The sequence below is a fragment of the Lissotriton vulgaris genome, chromosome 6, assembly GCF_964263255.1.
Source record: "Lissotriton vulgaris chromosome 6, aLisVul1.2, whole genome shotgun sequence".
In the NCBI taxonomy this organism is placed as follows: Eukaryota; Metazoa; Chordata; class Amphibia; order Caudata; family Salamandridae; genus Lissotriton; species Lissotriton vulgaris.
The window spans coordinates 1,168,382,365-1,168,407,737 of record NC_141694.1 but is presented as its reverse complement, the minus strand read 5'-3'; the positions used below and the strand labels follow the sequence as shown (position 1 = coordinate 1,168,407,737).

At 43.5% G+C, this 25,373-nt stretch overlaps 1 protein-coding gene across 2 annotated transcripts in view; it reads left to right on the top strand.

Annotated features, from left to right (window-relative positions):
• KMO (kynurenine 3-monooxygenase) overlaps window positions 1-25,373 on the top strand; it is a 473,316-nt gene that overhangs the window by 267,869 nt on the left and 180,074 nt on the right. For both annotated transcript variants that reach the window (XM_086927255.1, XM_086927254.1), the window contains one exon: window positions 15,665-15,754. In XM_086927255.1, coding sequence (XP_086783381.1) covers window positions 15,665-15,754 — 90 coding nt within the window. The remainder of the gene's footprint in view (window positions 1-15,664; window positions 15,755-25,373) is intronic.

Here is a 25,373-nt window from a genome sequence, read left to right as displayed (position 1 = left end):
TGAAGGCAAAGGCCCCTATTCACAAAGTGACCTAAGACTGCACTTAGGGCAGAATCTCTGCAGTGAACCCTGCAGCGCAGAGATGCCGCGCCAAGTGCGAAGATTCCGCCACGGGTCTGGTGCTCCACCCGAGTCCGGAGATTCCACACTTGTAACTTTACGCATCATAAATCCCTCTGTGAATCAGGACCAAAGCAGGAGTCTGAGCTCCTTGTCCTTTATCTTGCAGCAGAAGTTCTTCTTGCCTCTCCTTCTGTCCCAAGCAACTCTCTGCCTTGATATTGATTTCATAAGTCACTATGGTATGTTCTCCACTATGAATGGTGATTTATTATGTGGTAAACCATCTAGAGTTCACATACAGCCCCCTCATGTGTGTCTAAGTTGCATCAAGCTGGCAGACTCTCTCCCACAGGACCAATTTCCAGTATCCTCGTTTCCCTGAACCCACTGGTGAGGATGCAATAGATATTTATTCTGGCCAGGGGTAGATCTTATGAAAGGGGAATCGAACCAGAGAGAGAGAAACAGAGATAGTGGATATCTTTACTGCCTGTTCTGATTGGCACAACCTGCGCTGCAGTCATTGACATTTACACCAAGAAATCGCTCTTTTCGGCAGTTAAATTACAGTTCACTATTTCTACCATGACATAAAAATAAGTTGGGTTCAAATATGAGTCCCTACCGGCACTGTTGCGCAACCGGAACATCACTTTTTCGAAGTTCCGCTGGCTCAAGGTGCAAATGGCATATTTATAAGGCCACGTAAAACCCTGTTACGTGGCTATTAATGACCTTATAAATATGTGCACCTTTCACGTAGAAACTGTGTGAAAGGGGCGTTCCAAGGGTGTTGCTGGGGGTGTTTCCAGCAACATTCATGTCTTTTTGACACTGCCCCAGATTTACGAGAAATCATAAGTCTGAGGCAGCGGTAAAAATGTAAGGGAGGCACAACGAGAAGAAATATCTTTATTTCTCCTTGTTTTTACTCTTATTTTGTGTGCTGCAGAATGCAGCACACATAGAAAGAGGAACACGTCTCCTGTGATTGTTTTTGTGCAGGAAGGTTTCCCTTCCTGCACACAAATAATCATCCCTGCATTGCAGGCACCCTTGCACCATGGTGAAGGGTGCCTGCATTTGCACACAGCAGCCCGTTGTGCACCGGTGCGGGGGAAAAGGACAGGAATACACGGTATCTAACAGATACAGCACATTCCTGCCCTTTTCTTTTGCCATAAGGCATCGCAGCAGCAAGGCCTGCTGTGCTGCCCTACGGCAAAAAAAACCCCATAAATGAGGCCGATTAGGGCAGAGGAGCTTCGCCTCACCAACTGAAATGTCCCCAGAAAAGCCCCAGAGCTGAAAAATATAATGGTAATAAAGGCAATTTATTACAATTTTATTTTTCACTAACCTGCATCCCGAAACCAAGTGTCATGATAGGGTGGGGCCATTGTTGCTGAGTGGCAGCAGCAGGAAGGAGTGGTGGGCTGGGCACGTAAGTTGAACATGTGCATGTAACTTTGGCTTACGACTGCCAGCCAGCCGTGCGTGCTTTAACCCTCTCTAACCCAGCTGCCCCAGGCAGCTGGGGTGAGAGCAAGCACAGTCCTCAGGTGCACTTGAGAGTGGCCACTCCCTCCAATACTGCCGCTTCTCTCATGCTGGTTAGCAGCATGAGAGCTGCAACAGGAATGGCTAGGGTACTTGTCTGGGAACAGTGCCTGAGCGAGGAGAGAAGAACACGGGGACCGGAGTGAGGAGAACGTGTTGTGCAACAAGCAAGGTAGGTGACTATTGATTTAATAATATAGGCGGCTACATGTAGCATGTGTGGATGCACCCACCCACCACCCATTTACCTGTCCCACTGCTCTCTATAGTTAACAGCTTCCACTGGTGTGGATTGCTCACGCTCAGCACTGACCAACCAACAGACACAATAATTCCAATTTGTAGCCTAGTACTTGTCTTTTCAAATAAAGAAAGTACTTTTAATCACACAGTTTTATCAAAATCTAATCTACGCAATTCCAGTTGCCGTACAGGTTACTGTCCCTAAATATGATTCATCTTCAAGGGGTTAAACACCATTCAATCCCCTAACTAATACCTGTCTGCTTACCCTTTAGCACCGGGTTCCCCCCCTGGGAACTCAGGTAGTTGCATCCTCCATTTGGGCCTATGATGATCACCGCAGTTGCATCCCCGACTGGCCCTACAATGATCACGGTTGTTGAAGCCTTGACCTGGCCAACAAAGGTCAGGGCAGTTGAAGCCCCTATCTGGGCCTATGATCACAGTTGCAACACCAAATTGCACTGCGATGATCACAGCAGTTGTGGTTCATGGGATAAAAGACAAGGGGGTCCCCTTGTAAAAAATGGGTCTTACCTAGCCAGGGCTGGACTGGGAACCAAAACAGGCCCTGGCAAAGTGCTCGGCCGGCCCCTCGGGGGGAGGTTGTGGGTGCCACGGAGCTCTTTGACAGGGCGGTTTTCGGACGATTTTGTTACAGGAGGCTGAAAAAACCGTCCTGCAACGAAAACGGCCCCCAGGGGCCCAAAAACTGCGCCCACCGTTTCGGCGCAACGGGTTATTGCCCGGTGCCCCCAATGGCCAGTCCGGCCCTGCACCTAGCTCGCTCTCAGGCAGTCATCTCTCTGTGGATATCTCTCAGCCACCATGCGCACACTGGCCCTGTCATTGACAGTCTATAATCTTGAAGGACCAGGCATATTCCTTCCCTCTCTCAGCAGCCTAGCATGTTTTTGGGTTCATCAGGCAGAGCCCCTGCTCCTCCAGTAGGATGTTAGTCCTTCAGGTGATGTCCTCCCGCCTCTTGCAGACTGGCTCTGTGGCAGACATCGGCCATGGTTGCACTGCAGTACCTTGAGTACTCTGAAGCACAACCTTCTACAGGTAATAAAGAACTTGGAACTAGAAGAAACCCATTGCTGTACACAACTTTTAGAAAAGGAATGTGGATCAACTGTCTCAAACTATAGCACCAGCTGGTGATATTCCTTCAAGCATTCCAACCTGGAGTACCAACAGAGGCGCAATGAGGGTCAAGGTTTCTGCACCCGGCTGTCATCAATCCAGCTGAATGAGTAAACTGGGACAGTCAGAAGGGCGGGCATGACCTAGAAACTTCCTCATATTGACGTAAATAATTAATTTACTCTCTTAATTTCTATGCAGGTATCAATAATAGCTCAAAATCAGAAGAAGGAGACAGAGTCCGTGGTGTTAGAGTTCTTAGGGGTTTTATTCCTTAAAAAGGAATGGTCATGGCCAGGATATCATGTTCTGACCACCACAGGGGTGTCAGAAGGGATAGAGCGCTACATTTATTTAACAGTACATAGCTTATATACTTATTTTACACCATTGGAAACAGTATAGAAGGCGTAACAGCTGAGAGAAGACAAGATAACAGTTTACACGTGGTACATGTGCGTAATCAAGAGGCGTGAACTAGAGGTGTGTTCTAGAAACGTCACAAGTAAGTGTCACAGAAGGGGTGGCACTAACAGGAATGTTGCAATGTCAGCAGAAATCGGAAGCTTGGATGCGCGCGCAGCTACATGACGTGTGTTGCACGTGTGACTAGAGGGTGCACGGGGACTTGACATTTACACTGACGGAAAGAGACAGAAGTCTGGCATGTCAGATCAACTTGTGCTTCTATCATATCTGGTATCTGATGTTTAGGAACTAAGCTATCTGGGCGGAAAAGGTCTCTGGGGCAGAAGCTATTCTACACTTGCTGTGAGTGCGTGTATAAGCGCCTGAATGTCTGTATGAGAAGCGTGGGGGCACGGGCCTTCCATGGGAGCATGGCAACAAGGGCTATGAATTACTTGAATTACTTGCATAGAGACAGGCCGGCCCTTTGGCTCTGCAGCTGGGGAAGGATGTTTACTGAAACTAGCAGGCAGGAATGTATTTTCGGAGAACGGAACAGATAACTCGAAGGTTATAGTCGATCTTGGCAGGCAGCAGGCTGAGCCGAGCGCGAGGGGCCGCGCTGAAAGTAAGTCAGAGTTCACGGGTACAGAGACAGCCTGGGCAGAGGCCCTTCGAGTCAGAAGCCAGAAAAGAGGCTCGGTGGCAGAAATTCAGGGCCTACTCAGCCAGAGCTGAAAAACGTAGAAGTACGCTACAAAAAGACGTTGGCATAGCATACTTAGGAACGGACCATTCAACCCATTCATGGTGGGTCTGAAAGAGGACATGTTAACGGTGGACGCAAATGTATTTGCGTCTTCATAGCTGGTACAGGAGGGAAGTTACATGCACTTTAACTCGTACATGGAGACGGTGGGGTACGCGCTAGGGAACATAACTTGACCATAAAATTTATATTTCCTCATTCCCTCCTTGTTCCCTACGGACCCTTCATGATATATCAATCCTCATGAATCGATCAGTCTGTTCTTGTAACATTATTTGTTCATCTTTCTTTCTTTGACTATTTGAGAGAAAACTGGAATGTTCAATGCATGATGTGGCACACAGTCCACATATCGCCGGCCCACACTGTAGGCACAGGCAGCAGCTGAATACTATGACCAGGCCGAAACCTAGGAAGGATAGGATCTTCCATCCCCAGGCTGTTAACGTTGTCCAGAACCAACCGGACCAAGTCCAGGTGCCTGGATTCTGATGTATCTGATTGGCAATTTTATGCAAACGGGTAATAGCTTGATAGACAGATGGTGCATTTTGTGGAATGAAAACACAGCAACTTGACCCGATGACCTTACAGGCTCCACCTCTATCTGCCAAGATGACGTCAATAACGAGACGATTTTGAAGGACAACAACCCGCATAGCAGATTGCTCCTCTGTTAAGTTACCTAAGGCGGAGGCAGTTTCATGTACTACAGCTTCAAGTGTTCTAGTTAATCTACGTATTAATTTACTGTTTTGGACAGGCCCTAGAAAGAAAAAGAATCCTTTATTGAAATCAGTGTACTGTTCCCATGCCGTTTCTGTGTAGTCGACAAGTGGAATATCTCTTCTGGGTCTATTCTTTACTAGATTCGTATTTCTATGATAATCAGGGGGAGCTAGAAAAACAGGTGGCAGAAGGAATGCAATATAACAGGTACCATCCCAATCTGGAGGCAAACGTATGTATGCGGTATGACCACAAACAAAATAGGAATGGCTGATAGCTTTAAAGGACGATTTACCATGGTCACTGAATTCGACCACAGTAGTGCATTTACTATGACCTAAGTGTACTGAACCTTTCTTTCGGACACATAATTCACCAGTGACTGGTAATACTAGCATATGGGGCAGAACTGGTGCAGCTTCGGATTCAACAGTAAGGATCATGAGACTAATTGTGTAGTTACCTAACCCATATACTTCATTTTCTAGATCAGTTCCTATTCGAGTAGGGAGTCCCTCCTTATCAGGGTAACAGACGTTGAGCAGGACTAAGTTCAAGTTTCCCCAAACCCAGCCCCCATCGAAAACAGCAATATCAGGATCTAAGGAATTAATTATTTTAAACCATGCCCCACAGGAGCCATTGTGAGTGAACGGGTACGGAAAGAGGGGCAGAGCTCCCTTGTAATTCTGGTAGGGAGGGAGTCGGCCACATATCCAGCAGTCTGTAGCATTGTTCGTCTGATGGGAGTGGTGTAACATACTAATGAATGTATTGTTGCGCAGCGCAAGTCTGTAAGAGAGTTCGTGTGCAGGTAATTCACTAAAAGTGTGTTCAGCAGAGACATTGTAAACAGATTGTTCACGCTTGAAAATAGGCCAGTAGATAGGCAGCAGAATACTGGCAACAATAATTAGAATACTTAGGAAAAACATTATTAACAACGTCACTATACAGTGACTACGTAGTGATTTGCAGTACGTATGTCTTTTAACTTGTCTCTCTCTCTCTCTATCTCGATCTAGGGGATACATGTCAGAAACTATTTAACCGATTCACCTAGGGGAGGACTTAAACAATTAAACTGTCTGACTTGCTAGATCGGAGTTTCATACGGTATTTTTCTTGGGGAGTTTTTTCTCGTTCGGATACTGTAAAGTCTTTTTCCTCAACACAGTCTTTGGTGGGGGTGGACGAGTCTCGATCAGGTTTCAGTCCACAAAATTTCTTCACATGACTCGTATGGACCCACCCCTTTCTCCCCTCAATCTTCACGGCGGTCCTCGTGGTAAGAAGGACGGTCTTCGGAGATTTCCAGCGGGGCTCCAGCGGATTTTTCCGGTCGAAATTCCGGACGAGTACCAGGTCCCCAGGACGGACCTCGTGCGGCTTTACATCAGTGTTGTCAGGGAAAGCTGCGGCAACCTGTGAACGACATGATTGGAGTGCAGACATCAAGGAGGCAAGGTAATCTGTCAACATATTACAATCTACATCAGTGATTTTCTTCGGAATGGGCGTCCCCCACATATTCGGTGGTCTGCCAAAAACCACTTCGTATGGGGATAGCCCTGATCTCGAGTGGGCGACCATCCTCATGTAGAATAGTGCCACGGGCAGGGCGACTATCCAGTCGACCCCTTTTTCCTGACATATCTTGGCAAGACGTATTTTTAGTGTCTGGTTATGCCTTTCTACAAGGCCTGCGGCTTCAGGATGTCGGACACAATGGAATTTCCACTGGTAACCTAACAGTAAAGAAACCTGCTTCATTAACTCGGACGAGAATGGCTGTCCGTTATCTGAGTATACGACACGGGGCAAACCGTACCGTGGGAAGAATTCACGAACCAACTGTCTGGCAGTGGTCGGAGCAGTGTAGTCTGGAACTGGGTATGCTTCAGTCCAACGGGACAGAGCACAAACAATTACAAGGACATATTTGAATCCTCGACAACTGTTCATCTGGATATAATCCATCTGGAGGACTTCAAAAGGGTGATCGGGAGGATGAAATCCACCTTGCTCTACAGGGACGCTTTTACCTGGATTGAACTGACAACAGATCATGCAAGTACGCACTTTCTGTTTTGCTGCTGCTCGTAAGTGTTTATTGCTCCAGAGATTTTGTAAACTGTCTAACATTGCTTTCTCTCCTAGATGTGCCGGGCTATGTGCTGTATTAATCATGACTTGAACCATAGAGTCGGGGAGAAACCATGCAGACTTTCCCTTCGTCATCCAACCTTGACCTGTCTGGATCCCTCCTAGTTCAATCCATTTCTTTATTTCTTCTGTGGTAGCATGCGTCTGGATGTCAATTACATCTAGGGTGGGATCTCTAACTGCCATACACTTTGTCGGTACTATTGTCTTTGTCACATCAGTAATCTGGGTGTGAGTCAGTGCTGTATGTTTTGCTGTCTGGTCTGCCAGGTCGTTACCCTGGGAAACAGAATCTGTAACTTTAGTATGTGCTTTACACTTCATGACTGATATGCCCGAGGGCAAATGTATTGCTTCTAACAGTGCTTGAATGAGGGGACCATGTTGTATCTTGGCCCCATGAGAGGTCAGGAAACCTCGTTCTTGCCAGAGGACTCCGAAGTCGTGTACAACTCCGAATGCATAACGGGAATCAGTGTATATGTTAACATTTCTGTTTTTGGCTAGAATACAAGCTCGGGTCAGAGCGATGAGCTCTGCTGCTTGAGCAGACAGTGTGTCAATACGATGTGTTTCTTTAACTTCAGTTTCAGTGTTCACGGCATATGCGGCCACTAATTCTCCGGTACTTGTTCTCATGCATGAACAGTCCACATAAAGTGTCAGGTCTGGATTTGTCAGTGGGACATCTGTTAAGTCTCGTCGTGGCTTTGTTACTGCATTAATGATTTCTATACAATCATGCTGGACTGAATCTGTCATAATTGTAGGTAGCAGCGTTGCGGGATTCAGGATACTGCAGCGTCTGATTTCTATATGTGGCTGGAATAGCGTTAATTCATAACCTGTCAGTCGTGCTATGGTCAAGTGTTGAGTCTGGGTTCTGTTTAACAAAACCTCTACAGAGTGTGGTACTTGAACTGTTAACTGATGACCTAAAACAATTGAATCGCTTTGTCTAATTGCTAACGCTGTTGCTGCTACTGACTTTAAGCACGCAGGGAGTGCCTGGGCTACTGAATCCAATGTACTAGAAAAATAAGCGCAAGGCTTATGTGAACCTGCTTGATCTTGAGTGAGGACAGACAACGCTGTACCGTCACGTTCTGTAACAAAAAGTGTAAACGGTTTGCTGTAACATGGTGTTGCTAAAACTGGTGCTTGGCATAATGCTTTCTTTAATTCTTCAAAAGCTTGTGTGTGTTCCTGAGTCCAAGGGAGGGCAGTCGAAGTTGCTGCCTCCTGTGTCGTTAACTGGATGAGTGGTTTAGCTAGAAATGCATATTGAGGAATCCATTGTCTGCAGTATGAGGTGAGGCCTATGAAGGCCCGCACTTCCTTTTGTGTCTGGGGTTGCGGCATATTTACAATTAACTGAATGCGATCGGGAGTGAGCTGTCTCCCCACTTTGGACAGCAAGTGACCCAAGTACACAACTTGCTGAACACAGAATTGTAGCTTCGAAGGAGACACCTTGTGCCCCTTATCGGCCAGGAAATGTAAAACTGTCAGTGATGCTTTTTCACATTCGGGCTCACTTCGTGCGGTGATCAGTAGATCATCGACGTATTGCAGTAAAGCGGTGTTAACTGGCATTTGAATACAATCTAGTTGTCTTTTCAGTGCTTGACTATAGATGCTGGGGCTTTCTGTGAATCCTTGAGGTGCGCGCGAAAATTTGAAGCTGCGTCCATTTAAACTGAATCCGAAGAGATATTGGCTCTCTGGATCAATAGGCACGCTGAAGAAGGCGTTCTTGAGGTCAATTACAGTAAAGAACGTTGCTTCTGAATCAATGGCAGTCAATAGGGATGAGATATCGGGGACCACAGGGTACTGTGGTATAATGCATTTATTTAATTCTCGAAGATCAATCACCAGCCGATATACTGGCGGTGCATTGGGATCAGTACGTTTAAGAATCGGAATGATGGGTGAATTACAGACATTGGAGTCTGTCTCGACGACCACTCCTTGGGCAATGAGCTCGTCAATGATTTTCAGTAAAGCCACTACAGCATCGGGTGGTAACTTGTATTGTCTGATTCGGGGTAGTACAACACCTGCTTTGAGTGTAACGCGGTACGGAGTGATATGCATGCAACCTACATCAGTTGGGCCTTTTGCCCATAAGTAATCTGGTACATTTTTCAATCTGACATCGAATTCTCGCAAAACATAATGACCCTTGAAATCCCGCAGAAAGAGTCTAACTCCCTCCGGAGAACAGCATATTATGGCTCCTAGAGCTTTCAATGTTTTAATTCCTAACAGATTTTCTGGACATGATTTCGTAAGTAACAAGTCTGTAACACGTGATAATGGACCCACAGCCAGGGGAACTGGTTCTGATACCTCGTTTACAATAGGCTGACCTGAAAAACCAAGGGAAACATTTTGTGAGCCTGAGAGGGGTGCCCCTGGGACTTCATCATGGCTGATCGTAGTGCGACTTGCCCCTGTGTCAATTAAAAACTTTCTGTCTTTTCCCAATACTTGACTGTGTACATAAGGACCTTCTTGATCTACAGGAATCTCAATAAGAGGCAAGCCACCTTCCCTCTCTAGGCTGTTTCATGTATATCGGGGATAATCTGGATATGCGGACTGGGCATACTGATACATCTGTTGTGAAACTTGCTGAGACGCGGCAATGGGCTGTGGCTGTGGTACCGTTACTGTCTGTGCTGGAGCTGAGGAAGCATGCATAGGCTGGGTATTCTGTGTATTCTGTGAAGACTGATTCTGGTTATGGTCTTGTCTAGGCGGGTGCGGTCTTTCTTTAGTTTTACCTGTCGCTATGTTATGTTTCAGAACTGGGCATTCATGTACGTAATGACCTGGCTGCTTGCAATAATTGCATGTCCCTTTAACGGGAGCTGCAGTGTGACTTGTCTGGGTCGTACCTTTTCTGTGACTATCGGCTGGGACCGTCTGTGCTACTAACATTTTCATCTTCGTGTCTTTCATACGTTTCTGTTCCTGATCTTGTTCTTCTCTAATTCTGTTCTGGTGATATTGTAACATCTGTAACATCTGTGATGGCGTATTTGCTTGCCATGTACTCTCGACCTTGTATACACGGTTTTTGACTAACGGTAGGGAATTCTCCACTAACTTTGATACAAAAAGATGCGGGTACGATTCGCTACTTGGTTTGAGGCCACTATTAATAATAAAACATTTCTCAAATCTTGAATAGAAGTCACTAGTATCTTCATCATGCTTCTGTTTACAGGACGAGATGGCGTCCCAATCTTCCTTTCTAGTTGTCAATAATCTGGGCAGGACCTGTACTATCAAACCTGGTAATGCTTTAGTTTTGTCCCCAAGGCCTAACCCTGGGATCCGTTTCTTTTCCTCGTCCTCTATTTCTGCCCATGCTATCTTTGTGTCCCCCACCTCCCATTCCTTTTCCTTTAATTTCTCGAAGATACCCGTGGGTAATAGTACTTTTAACATTTTCATAATGTCATCATATGTGTAATCCCCCATCAGTAACATGTCTTTAAGCTCTCTGTGAAAACCTGCAGGGTCTTTATCATGACACGGGACTAGTTTCTTCATTTCTAACAGTTCTAATTTAGTCAGAGGCGTGTGTACATACACGCGTTTCAAGACACGATCCTCACCCATAACAGGGTGCACTTCTCGTAAGGGATTCTGACTTTCAATGCCACTCAGGCGTTGCATGTGATACATTTTCCTTTCTGGGGGCGGGGCGGGAACATATTCGGAGCTTACAAAGGTATTATATCTGTGTCGCTGTTCTAGAATTATTTGAATTAATTTGGTGCTTAAACCTCTCCATCTATCCATGAGTAGTGCTTCTAGTGTTTCGTGTAAGGGACCGGGATCAGAATAATGTTTTCTGTATTTGATGAGAAGGTGCTGAATCATGTATACACCTGCTAATTTCTGTTCGTCGGGGGAGAGGTTCAGAAATGTCTGCGCCACCGTGTCATCGTTATATATGTCTGCATTTTCGGCCCATGATACAGCTGATCGGGCTAGTTCTTGTTCATCCATAGAATTGAGTACGTGGTACCCAACTCGATCTCGAAGTCTTTTATCAGTTTCCTGGAACTGATGCTCGGCAGAATTCGGATTTGTCAAGGCAGAGAAGAAAACTCTCTTGCTTTCCGGACGGATTCCCTTCCTAAGGTAAGTTCCCTTACCTACATATGCTATGGTGCCTGCAGTCTTTTCTGGTTCTTCAGATTCTTCTTCCTCCTCAGAGGAAGCTTTGTCTTTCTCTTTCTGGTGTACCTCTATTACTGTTTTTCTTATTTTTCTGTACATAGTGGCTATGCAATTCTGTTTGTCATGTTTTCCATCGGCTATATTTTGACCCCACTTGTTCAGTGCATCTAATTCACTCTGATCTGTTCCAGGCCTATCTCGTTCTCTTATTAGACAATTTATGAAAAATCGTAATATCTGTGCTTGTATGTCAACTTTCTGGTTTTCCATGGCATTCTTGATACTGTCAGGGTCTTTCCCTGTCTGTACAAACTCGTATATCCTATCTAGACGGTCCTTCATTCCTACATAGCTTAGCAAGATATCAGTAGCAGATCTTAACCGTAGTGATGCCAATATCATTAGATCGTCTTTACCGGGTACTGGATCGTATCTACAAACTGAAATGTTTTCCTTGAATGCGTCTAAGCGGGACAAGTGAGGAGATCTGAACGTGAGGGGACTCTGTATATCTCTGACATTTAATCTGTGTGTCAATGGCGGGGTCCGAGGACCCGCGGTCGCACCCCCTGAAGCGGAGGCTTGGCTATCATCTCTGTGTACAGTCTGTATTTGAATTTGTCTTTTAGTAGGATCCGGTAAACGTGGTTTCGGTAGATCTGTTTTAGGTGCTGGAAGTGGCGGGGCTGGCGGAACAGGGGAAGTCTGTTGCGGTACCGGCGGAACATGACCTGGGGGCGGAGTGCCACCCCCGTCCCTGTCAGTAGGCAGGGCACGAACAGGCAGATTGGTGTAAGCTGGAGCTACATCTTCTAGGTAAGAATTCAGGAATATATCTTTAGTAGTTTTATGCATTACTTTAGTTGGAACCAGTGGTGGCGGCAGATTTTTCGGTATTTCTGAAATGGCGTCAGGTGTACCCTCGGCCATAAGATACATGCCGTTTACTTGGCCATTTCGGATGCGATCTATTTGTTCTGTTTTTACTCGGATTCCTTCAGTGACTAATTCATTTTCTTGAGCTCTATCTGATTCTCTAAGTCTGTCTTCTCTACGGAGTGCTCTTTCAGCACGTTTATGTGATTCCTTACGCCAAAATTCTATGGCGTCTTTCTGAGATTGTCTGGCTTTCTTTTTCCGTAATGCCTCTTCTACCTTCACGATGCACTCGGCATCCCATGTTCCATTAACTGGCCATCTGTGTCTCTCGTCTAGGTGCTTGGTATAATCGGTCCATAATTCTAGATACAATATGGCATCTATGCCATGCTTGTTATACATAAAGTTACCTGGAGTGTCCCTTGGGGGGATAGGAATCTCTTCCTCTAACATCCCTTTCCTAGTTCCTATCTGCTTTAACTTGTTAAAAAACGGCATTTTGCCTACTTGATTCTGAATGCGCGATCCTTGATACTTAATTCTGAATATAACTAGTTTATACAAGAAAACACAATAATACACATAAAACGGTCACATTCATACCACGACATTAATCACATGAAAAGACATTGGAGACATAGATGACTACCCCCTATACCGGATATACTGCTAAACAGTACAGATACACTGGTGTAACAGTGCAGAATTTCAGAAATTCGGAATACTAGATATACTGCTACACAGTATAGATACACTGCCTAAAAACAGTGCAGACCGGACTTGTGTACCCAAACCCGTCTAGATACGTCCCAGCAATGGTACTCACCGGGAAGCACGGAAACAGAAGGCCTCGGAAAACTCGACTGGACTCGACTCGAAACTTCGGAAAACTTCGGGAAACTTCGGAAAACTTCGGCAAACTTCGGAAACCTGGTGGGCCTCTTGACACCTCGGACCTTGTTTCTTTCAGCTAGGCTCTGGTCGGGATCCTCCGCACTCCTCACCGCCTCGTCTGGGCACTGATCGCAGTCTTCGTCACCTCCGTGGGTCAGAGGGAGATGCAGGAAATCCTGCCGGTACGCGTATGGTCCATCTAACTGATGGCAGGGGACAGAGCTTGCAATGCGCCAACCGGCGCGTGAGGTGGGGGAGGGGTCCCTATTCGGGCGCCAAATGACGTAAATAATTAATTTACTCTCTTAATTTCTATGCAGGTATCAATAATAGCTCAAAATCAGAAGAAGGAGACAGAGTCCGTGGTGTTAGAGTTCTTAGGGGTTTTATTCCTTAAAAAGGAATGGTCATGGCCAGGATATCATGTTCTGACCACCACAGGGGTGTCAGAAGGGATAGAGCGCTACATTTATTTAACAGTACATAGCTTATATACTTATTTTACACCATTGGAAACAGTATAGAAGGCGTAACAGCTGAGAGAAGACAAGATAACAGTTTACACGTGGTACATGTGCGTAATCAAGAGGCGTGAACTAGAGGTGTGTTCTAGAAACGTCACAAGTAAGTGTCACAGAAGGGGTGGCACTAACAGGAATGTTGCAATGTCAGCAGAAATCGGAAGCTTGGATGCGCGCGCAGCTACATGACGTGTGTTGCACGTGTGACTAGAGGGTGCACGGGGACTTGACATTTACACTGACGGAAAGAGACAGAAGTCTGGCATGTCAGATCAACTTGTGCTTCTATCATATCTGGTATCTGATGTTTAGGAACTAAGCTATCTGGGCGGAAAAGGTCTCTGGGGCAGAAGCTATTCTACACTTGCTGTGAGTGCGTGTATAAGCGCCTGAATGTCTGTATGAGAAGCGTGGGGGCACGGGCCTTCCATGGGAGCATGGCAACAAGGGCTATGAATTACTTGAATTACTTGCATAGAGACAGGCCGGCCCTTTGGCTCTGCAGCTGGGGAAGGATGTTTACTGAAACTAGCAGGCAGGAATGTATTTTCGGAGAACGGAACAGATAACTCGAAGGTTATAGTCGATCTTGGCAGGCAGCAGGCTGAGCCGAGCGCGAGGGGCCGCGCTGAAAGTAAGTCAGAGTTCACGGGTACAGAGACAGCCTGGGCAGAGGCCCTTCGAGTCAGAAGCCAGAAAAGAGGCTCGGTGGCAGAAATTCAGGGCCTACTCAGCCAGAGCTGAAAAACGTAGAAGTACGCTACAAAAAGACGTTGGCATAGCATACTTAGGAACGGACCATTCAACCCATTCATGGTGGGTCTGAAAGAGGACATGTTAACGGTGGACGCAAATGTATTTGCGTCTTCATAGCTGGTACAGGAGGGAAGTTACATGCACTTTAACTCGTACATGGAGACGGTGGGGTACGCGCTAGGGAACATAACTTGACCATAAAATTTATATTTCCTCAATATCTTAAACAACAGAGGCTGGAGTCCCACATCTCACACTTACCATACACTAAATAGCATTGCTCCTGAAGCCTAATCAGCAGCTCCTTGCTAACAAAAGGGCTCAAGGAATGTCTAAAGGTTGCCATTTCTCCATTCTTCTGTGTGTTATTTCCTTGCACAAGTCTCTAAAATGCAGGCAATACACTTCCACTGTCTGGGAGAACCGTTCTCGCACTACATCTTCTTCTTTGCCAGGCCAGAGCCATCCAAAATGGATCCCACTGGGCTCCATACTTTAAGCTCAGTCACATGTTATCACAGTGCATGTGTTACAAGCACTACACATGCATATGCACTTAACATAGTTATGCCATTCCAACACAAGGTTTTATTTGAACAGGAAGAAGAAAATAGGTGAACCAGTCGTACAGACAATCAAAGTCACAATCAAGAATTAAAGGAGAAAGTGGGTATACTTTATGCTATAGAGGTGATATGAGATGTTAATGAGAAAACAAGAATAAAACATGGCTGAAAAGCAACAAAGAGAATCAGTTGAAATTAAACTGCTTGGTACTCATGTGGTACACACATCGAAAAAAAAATCCAAAATTGTACACTTAACACAGTCGCGATATTGATAAGGCAGTCCAGGTATGAGTCTATATACGCGATTATAGCTTCTCAGATTGATGGCTCATTGAGCATAAATTAGATGGCCTTTGAACCTATAAGGCGGGGACTGTCATAGTCAGGACTGAAACGATAATATTACCGGCCCAACAGTGGGAAACATTGGCATCCTTAAAAAAAATCAAATAATGTGTATGATTGCATTAATTAATGGCAATACATTGCATTAATTAATTATGAGCGAGCTCGAGATAAAAGCTAACTGTCCCTTTTCGAAATTAAGTTAGCAGTGGACGATGGAAGAGAAACTAGAATGTAAGATCAAGAAAATAAAATTATAAACAAATCTCTTTTCCCAGAAAGAAGTTTATTTAATTACCTGGCATCCATCCACTTGCAAAATATCCCGCAGATGTGAAAAATCCTCTTGAAATGTAGGCTGGGTATAGAACTTGCGATTCAAAAATAATAATTATGTTTTCATTGCTTTTTAGATATTTTCCAAAGGAATTCCGATGCACGCAAGAATGATTCATTCCATATCAGGAAAGCAGTCTTCAATTCCCTATGGAAAGCGAAACCAGGTAATTGCATGTAGGGTTTATATTTTACAAAAATAAGGTTCTTTGCACAGAGGAAGAAGCAGGTTGAGATAAGCGTAAGAGCTTGAAGCTTGGTTGTCATACTAGAGTTAATATCCTTGGCCTGTCCATTGGCCTGAAAGACTGACTCTATGCATACATGTGCAGCTTACCAAGGAAAGGCAAGTGTTAGTGGGTGAAACATGCAGGTCACTAATCATACCCCCATCTCTGTGGGTGGATCAGGCATTGGGTTATCCCTCTTCCTTTACTCATTATGAGGGATATCCTCCATCCTGGTAGCAGGCCACTCAGCAGCCTACACATCTTAGAGGTACACATGATAAGTCGGCCATTTCCCAGCTATAGAAACCATAGAAGAAATACTTCCCTTCGTACGACCAACATGCATGTGTTGTCTTGCCCATGTGGCAGACAGTGCTTAATTGGAGCCAGTGGTTTTCGGTGCTCGGTGCTGGCACTTAATTGCTAGTACCGGCGCTTATGACAGTCTGCCATATGGTGGTGCTGCCCGCTTAATTTAGGCATGTGCACAACAAAAGCGGTTTATTAATTCAATTTACATCTACAATGACTAATGCCTGCCTCCGATGCCATTCTAATAGCTTTGGGGGCCAGGAATAGTATGAACTGTCACACTTGTAAGAGGATCAAACGTGATAACTGGGTGGAGAGTTGTGGGTATCACTATGATCCCTCTTCAAGAAAGAAATCTCCAAAGACAATTTGGGGAGAGTGGCACGTACCTCAAATTCCTTATGATTAATTGGAGGCAAGGCAAAATCTGGGCTCACAAGTAGGCATTGGCGGAAAATCCGTTCCGCTCGCGGATTTTGCGGATTTTCGGGAAATCCGCAATCCGCGAGATTTGCGAATTTCCCGCAAAATCCGCAAATCCGCGAGCAGCGGATTTTGCTCGCACTGCTCGCACTGTTCGCGTGAGTTCGCGCCCCGCGAATAAGTGCAAAATTGCAGAAATACGATCTTAGCAAAACTGAAAGTAACTACTTACCAGGTTCAAAAGTTCAGGCACATCATTAGTAGCCATTTCCTGTAGTGCTTCCTGAGGGGCCCCTCCAGAGTTCAGTTGCCAGTTGAAACTATTATGTGACCCTGCTCTGAACCTCAGAATAGTTACACATATGCCACAAAGGTCCTGAATTACAGCTAAGGGAGACAAGCAGGAGCCAGGCTGGAAGTTAAAATCCATTAATCAGCCCCTAATTCATTATTGTCAGTTGGGGCAGGGCAGGTGTTGTAACTAATTTTGCAACAATGAAAGCACTTAGCAAGTGCAAAAGATCACTAATCAGGGCGCACTAAGGAAGCAGGTGCCAGCTAAAAAAATATTCTGTGACACATTAATCAGCCCCAAATTAATTCAGGTCACTTGAGGCAGGTAAGGTGTGCTTTGCTTTGCCGAAAATAATGTACACTGGACAACCAGAGGGTGTGGTGATGAAACAGAGGGTGGCATGGGTGGGCCAGAGGCCAGAGGGTGGCATGAGTAGTCAGAGAGTGGCAGTGGTGACAGAGAGTGGCAGTGATGAAGAAGAGTGTCCCAAACAGGCTGGACACGTAGAAACAACAAGTTCGCAAAACTTGCGACCCGGCAGGTAAGTTCGCAAATTGCGAAATTGTAAAAACCCTCGCGAACTGGCAGAAACACGGGCGAACACAAAAAAAAAAAATCCGCAAATTCGCGGGAATTCGCGGATTTTGCGGATTGCGAATCCGCAAATCCGCAAAATTCGCGAACGCGAGATCCGCAAAATTCGCTCATGCTTACTCACAAGTCTCTAAGTCTTGGATAATTTGAGACTTGCATTATGAAAAGATCTCGCAGCTGTGTTTTTTTTAAGGTTATCGAAATGCTAACTGATCTCAAACTGATGTTGTATTGCCCTTTAACCATGAGTTGGAGCTGCAATGGCCCCTCGGGGAGTTTTTTGAGTTTAAGTGTAAAATTCCGTAGGTTGAGGTTGTGAAACATGAATGCAACAGGAGGATGGAGAAGTAGCCCTTACCTACATGTATGCCATAAAAGTCATACCTCAATAATATTTGGGTCGACATATTAGACAAGGCAGGCCACGTGCCATTTGGCATTCTGATATTTCTCTGGTGTTTACCTCCTTCAGAATAATGGATTGTGCCCATCTTCTTCACTGACTGCAGTCAGTAGCTCTTGCCACCGAACAGTAGTTCACATTGTCCTCACCAATCAGTCCATGAAGTAAAACTAGGCAAATTCCCAGTCTAAGAGAAGACTGTAAGTATCTGTGGGGGAGGTGGTGGGGTACGGGGTGTTGAGCGGTATAGGGAAGGTGTCTGGGGAGGGGAGGCTAGCCTCTCTAGTGCAGCATTGTTCGTGGAGGGGACAGGAAGGTGCCTTTTTGGTGCCACTGGTCCTATTTTCTAGTGTTTTTACCTGATGCCAAACTGTATCGAGTAAAACCAGGACCGGTGTTTCTGGACCCAATATTTTCTTGTAATTGCACAGAGCAATGGGCCCTGGTATGGGGTAGGGAAGACTCAAATAAAATGGGGACATCCAGTCCATTAATCTTAATCAAAGAATTTTAAGGTGTTGATTAGAGTGTGCACAGATGACTGCCAACTCAAGGGACATACAGTTGTTTTTAGTCTTTGGGGATCTACCATAGCTGCCAAGGTTTCAAATTGCTATGTGTGACATTTTCATAATTTCACTGTAATTATGAGTGACATTTCAACGACTATGAGTGACTCTCACAAGCAAAATCCAGCACTGAGGAGGTGGGAAACCTATAATTATCAGAAATTACACACATTTGAGAACAATAAACTCTAAGACGATCTCAAAAGTCTTGGAAGTAAGTGGTCAGGGCCTAGCAAAACATGAATGCATATACTTAAAAAAACTTAACTGTGGGTTTCCTTTCAGAGTTTTGAAACATATTTTAATGATTTAATGTAGCAGATATTCTTGGAAGTAGTGTTTTGGGCTAGGCAAAAAATGATATATATACAATAACCTCTGAGCACACACCCACAATTCACTTGTATAATTCAAATGTATATATGGCAAGTAACTCCAATCCTCCGGAGTCGAATTAGTAGGTATAATTTCCAAAGTCAATGTCAAAAAGAGTCAACTTCCAATATGAAAAGTCCTTGTAGTTTATTTCATAGAATATTCAATGTTGATTACACCAGCCAACACGTGTTTCGTCGTGCACCTAATAGTACCTCGACTTCTTCAGGGCTGTAATCAAGCAAAACATATCCCATGATCATTATATGTATTACATATAAATCGCTATATAGGTGGGACAGTACCAACCACCATCTAATAAGATAAAAGCCTGCAGAGTGAAGGGTTTTGAAGTAAGAAAGAAAATAGTCAAAAGCCACTCCAGTATGAATATACACCCAATATGTGATAAAAGTTAGAACCCTCCAACCAAGAAAAATAATCATGGTAGGGGTAAAATATCACCTCTGAATTTAACAGTTATCTATCACTTTAATATGGTCCTCACAGCGTGAAACACTAATAATTCTGAAAAACAGAGGCATATCAAAATCATATATACCTTCAATACTCTCTCTTGTATCTATAGAGTAACAAAATAGTCCACACTCGGTTCCAAACAGAAGTTGTTTGCCAAAAAAAGTTTAAAATTCACCCCCTATGTTATAGTTCAAAATTTGTTTACCTTCGTATTCTCATCTAATTCAATCCAGTACTCGTATACAGCGTTCAATTCTCCACTCATCTATATTTTTCACTGGAATCAAATAAATATATAACACTCAGAATATCCTGCTGGAAAACACTTGGACAAGAAAATATATCCTATAACACTCACCCAGTCTATATCGTCTGGTGTGTTCTACAGAGTAATATCTTTGGTTTCACTTATCCACTGCACTGTAAACAGCAAAATAGTACATGTCATTCCCCAATTTAAGGTCCATGTAACACAGTCCAAACAATATGCCATTCGACAAGCATAGGCATCTCACTCGAAAAATATCTCCAATTCTAATTCAAAGCTCGATATACAAATAAACCTGTTAAACAGATTAATACCTAAGGCTTCCCTTGTCCACTGCACCACAGTTTTACTAATCCCCCATAGTTACCGAGGATTCCAGAGTTGTCTCAACCCCGTTGGTGGTGACAAAAAGTTTTTTCACTATCTGTAGATAAGCGAAATGGGAAGGCTTCAAAAATATATCGTTTTCGTATGTACATATCCAAAGTTACTCCTATGAGAGAGCATAGACTTACCGACGGTTTTTACTATGATATATTATGCACAGGGTCGTTATCTTCTCTGGATCCAATATGCGGCTATCTGTGTCAAAATAATGACAATGTATCATAGCCCATAAGTATACGGATAAAGCTTATAATATTTAAAGCTCTCCGACACTCACCAAAATTTTCGTTCCTTCTAATTTCACGACTTCCTAAAAAATATAGAAAACGGTATCTTAGTATTTTAGGTCGTTCTAATATTCGAAATATCGGTAAAGCTCCTAGCCAACGTTACTTTTTATTTACCTGTGTTCAGCTCAATAATAGCGTGTCTCGTATCGTCCGACGTTACCAAGAACTGGCGTCTAGCATAGGCGCCATCTTGGAATGTCCTTAAGTAGGCATAAAAATGGGCGCCATCTTGTAACATGTTCGTACTGCTTACGAATGTATAAGCAGGCGCCTGCCCTTGAGTACGGGCGCCATTCATAAAACATGTTTCGATAATCAAAGAACGGGCATCATTGTATTATTCATTGTATTACTGATGCGCATGTTACCTTAGTATCATCAGCTAGACTCTGCTTAGATGTTATTACCTTATAACAAAGCTTAATATCCCAGTTTCGATCGGGTTGCCGCAAAATTATTCCTAGTTTTAGATCAGACCCTGTACTCCACCGTAAATTCCGGGATAATGTACTAATCTGTTTTTGATTACAAATATAAAGAAAGCACCAATTACAACCATTATATGCATGCATCATATTCCATAGGTATGGGTGAGTAGAGTTCATGAAGGATAAATGTTAGTCAGTTAGCCAAAAGAGAGGCAACCGAAAGTGCAATTTTATCCTAACTACTAACTGTCATTCAATATAGAACAAAATGCAAATAAATGGGAAGCGAAATCATACAATATCCTAGGGAACAAGTGTCCCTGTACAGTCTAGTACCAGAAAGCAGCTAGATGTCAACAACAGGCATATAGTATACATAATCAGTAATCACTCAATATGCGGAACACATAATATTGGTCAGAGATCTACACAGTTATTACTCATTGCCCAAGAAGTACTGGTACTCATTATCAATGTTAAGCCCCTGTTGAACCGATTTCAATTTCATAATCCACAGAACTTCCCTACGCCTGAGTTTCAGAGTTCTGTTACCTCCTCTAGGGTCCCGAGTTACATGTTCTATTCCATGGTAACAAAATTGGTGTTCTCCCTGATTATCAATATTCTGGACAAAATGTGCAGCAATTGGGTATCTGGTGTCCCCATTCTTCCATGCCCTAATATGTTCCATCATCCTGTCCCTGAGTCTTCTTATCGTGCTGCCCACGTAAATCTGTCCGCATGTGCAAGCTATAATATATACAACAAAGGAGGTTTCACAATTAATAAAGGTATCTATTTCATACACTGCTGAATTATTGTAACTGAAACTCACAATCTTTTTACAAGCCCATCTACAGCAATTGCATCGCCCACATTTGTAGAATCCCCTTGTCATATTCCTAGGCCAGATTTCTCTATTCCTAATTGGATAACTTGGGCTAAGGTCATTCGCTAAGGTTCTCCCTTTCCTAAAAGTTATAGATGGTCTCTGTCCAATATGTAGTGATAGATCTTTGTCAGCAGACAACAAATGCCAGTGTCGATTTAGAATAGAGTATAATTTATTAGACTCTGTGCTGTAATTAGTCACTAGGCGAACCTCACGTTATTTCTTTTCTGTAGTAATTTTTTCTTTCAGTGTATATGATCGTTCAAGATTATGTGCACGTCTCTTTGCCTTCTCAATAACTACCCGTTGGTAGCCTCTAGCCGCAAATCTGGTAGACATATCCTGTACTGTATCATTAAATTCATCATTCTCCGAGCAGTTTCTCCTAGCCCGAACCATCTCACCATATGGGATGGATTTAATTTGAAAATTAGGGTGGCAACTCTTAGCATGTAATAATGAGTTACAACTAGTCTCCTTTCTGTACATCTTGGAACACAACTTATCTCCCTTGGTGTAAAGCTCTACATCAAGAAAATAAATTTTCTCCTTATCATATTGAGTTGTGAACCTTAGGTTAACATCATTACTGTTTAGATATTCAAAAAAACACAGGAGGTCTTCAAGGCTGCCAGTCCAGATCATGAGACAGTCGTCTATGAAACGACCCCAATATTAAATATATTCAATCCACCTGACCCCACGATGACCCCAGATCCACTCCGCCTCAAACCATCCTATGATCAGGTTGGCAAAAGACGGAGCAAATCTGGAGCCCATCGCGGTCCCAAGACGCTGTCTGTACCAATTACGATTGAACACAAATACATTGTTATTGAGTACAATCTGTGTCATATCAAGAATCATCTTTGTGTGCTCAAAATATTCAGCTGGTCTTTTGTTGAAAAAGGTTTCTACTGCACGAATACCTAAGATGTGGTCTATATTAGAATACCGTGACACTACATCAAGTGTTACGAGGTACATATCTCCTTGCCAGGTCACATCTGACATCATGTTTAAAACATGCTTAGTGTCTCGAATATAGGAGGGCAAGCTCTCTACAAACGGTCTCATAAATATGTCAATATACTCTGATATCTTTTCAGTTGGACCACCGATGCCAGAGATAATAGGCCGTCCGGGTGGATTCTCTCTATTCTTATGCACCTTAGGCAACCCGATCGAAACTGGGATATTAAGCTTTGTTATAAGGTAATAACATCTAAGCAGAGTCTAGCTGATGATACTAAGGTAACATGCGCATCAGTAATATAATGAATAATACAATGATGCCCGTTCTTTGATTATCGAAACATGTTTTATGAATGGCGCCCGTACTCAAGGGCAGGCGCCTGTTTATACATTCGTAAGCAGTACGAACATGTTACAAGATGGCGCCCATTTTTATGCCTACTTAAGGACATTCCAAGATGGCGCCTATGCTAGACGCCAGTTCTTGGTAACGTCGGATGATACGAGACACGCTATTATTGAGCTGAACACAGGTAAATAAAAAGTAACGTTGGCTAGGAGCTTTACCGATATTTCGAATATTAGAACGACCTAAAATACTAAGATACCGTTTTCTATATTTTTTAGGAAGTCGTGAAATTAGAAGGAACGAAAATTTTGGTGAGTGTCGGAGAGCTTTAAATATTATAAGCTTTATCCGTATACTTATGGGCTATGATACATTGTCATTATTTTGACACAGATAGCCGCATATTGGATCCAGAGAAGATAACGACCCTGTGCATAATATATCATAGTAAAAACCGTCGGTAAGTCTATGCGCTCTCATAGGAGTAACTTTGGATATGTACATACGAAAACGATATATTTTTGAAGCCTTCCCATTTCGCTTATCTACAGATAGTGAAAAAACTTTTTGTCACCACCAACGGGGTTGAGACAACTCTGAAATCCTGGGTAACTATGGGGGATTAGTAAAACTGTGGTGCAGTGGACAAGGGAAGCCTTAGGTATTAATCTGTTTAACAGGTTTATTTGTATATCGAGCTTTGAATTAGAATTGGAGATATTTTTCGAGTGAGATGCCTATGCTTGTCGAATGGCATATTGTTTGGACTGTGTTACATGGACCTTAAATTGGGGAATGACATGTACTATTTTGCTGTTTACAGTGCAGTGGATAAGTGAAACCAAAGATATTACTCTGTAGAACACACCAGACAATATAGACTGGGTGAGTGTTATAGGATATATTTTCTTGTCCAAGTGTTTTCCAGCAGGATATTCTGAGTGTTATATATTTATTTGATTCCAGTGAAAAATATAGATGAGTGGAGAATTGAACGCTGTATACGAGTGCTGGATTGAATTAGATGAGAATACGAAGGTAAACAAATTTTGAACTATAACATAGGGGGTGAATTTTAAACTTTTTTTGGCAAACAACTTCTGTTTGGAACCGAGTGTGGACTATTTTGTTACTCTATAGATACAAGAGAGAGTATTGAAGGTATATATGATTTTGATATGCCTCTGTTTTTCAGAATTATTAGTGTTTCACGCTGTGAGGACCATATTAAAGTGATAGATAACTGTTAAATTCAGAGGTGATATTTTACCCCTACCATGATTATTTTTCTTGGTTGGAGGGTTCTAACTTTTATCACATATTGGGTGTATATTCATACTGGAGTGGCTTTTGACTATTTTCTTTCTTACTTCAAAACCCTTCACTCTGCAGGCTTTTATCTTATTAGATGGTGGTTGGTACTGTCCCACCTATATAGCGATTTATATGTAATACATATAATGATCATGGGATATGTTTTGCTTGATTACAGCCCTGAAGAAGTCGAGGTACTATTAGGTGCACGACGAAACACGTGTTGGCTGGTGTAATCAACATTGAATATTCTATGAAATAAACTACAAGGACTTTTCATATTGGAAGTTGACTCTTTTTGACATTGACTTTGGAAATTATACCTACTAATTCGACTCCGGAGGATTGGAGTTACTTGCCATATATACATTTGAATTATACAAGTGAATTGTGGGTGTGTGCTCAGAGGTTATTGTATATATTGCCGCTTCTTATGAAGCCAGTGATGTAGGATACGCATCATTTCTCTAGAGGCACCGTCTTATGATTGTTAATTGTGTATAATTTTGTACCCTGATGTCAAGGTAGTGCACCCATAATTGGTTGGTATCCCCCATTTAATTGTAAAAAATGATATATATTTAAGACTACTGCCCTTTCAGAAGCTCAGCTCTACCAGGTCATGAAAACTCATGAATGCGTGGATATTCAGCAAAACAGACGAGACTCTAGCATGGGTAAGGAGAGCCAATTCACATGTAAAGGAATGATACTGCAGAAAGACTTTAATGAGCAGCGCTGTTAGCACAAGCACCCCTTTAAATGTTGGGTGTTCCCGACGAGCCCAAAAGAAATGAAGTTATTCCTATCCTACATTATACATACCTGCGTGGAATCCGGGCTTCCGTGACCAGACCTCTGTTTTGAACACAAGTGAGCACAAAGCAGTTCATACCGGCATCTCCTTGGCTATCAGTGACACCCTGTTTAAATAAATTCACTGCCCGAACTCCCCGGGGTCTCGCGTCTAGGAGTCTGGGAGCAGACCTCCTCTAATTGCCGTCCCAGCTCTGGATCAAATACGGAAGCCGGCTGCAGTGTGGGCCTGCGTTGATGTTGCAGTGTTTTGAAGGTAGTTGCTCCTAGAAAACGAAAGCTCCGATACACAAGAGCGAGTATCTCCTCATCCTGGCTCCCTGCTGCGGTGAAATCGGCGAGGTCAGGAGAACTTCAAGAAGTGCGGGCGGCAGGAAGTCAATTAA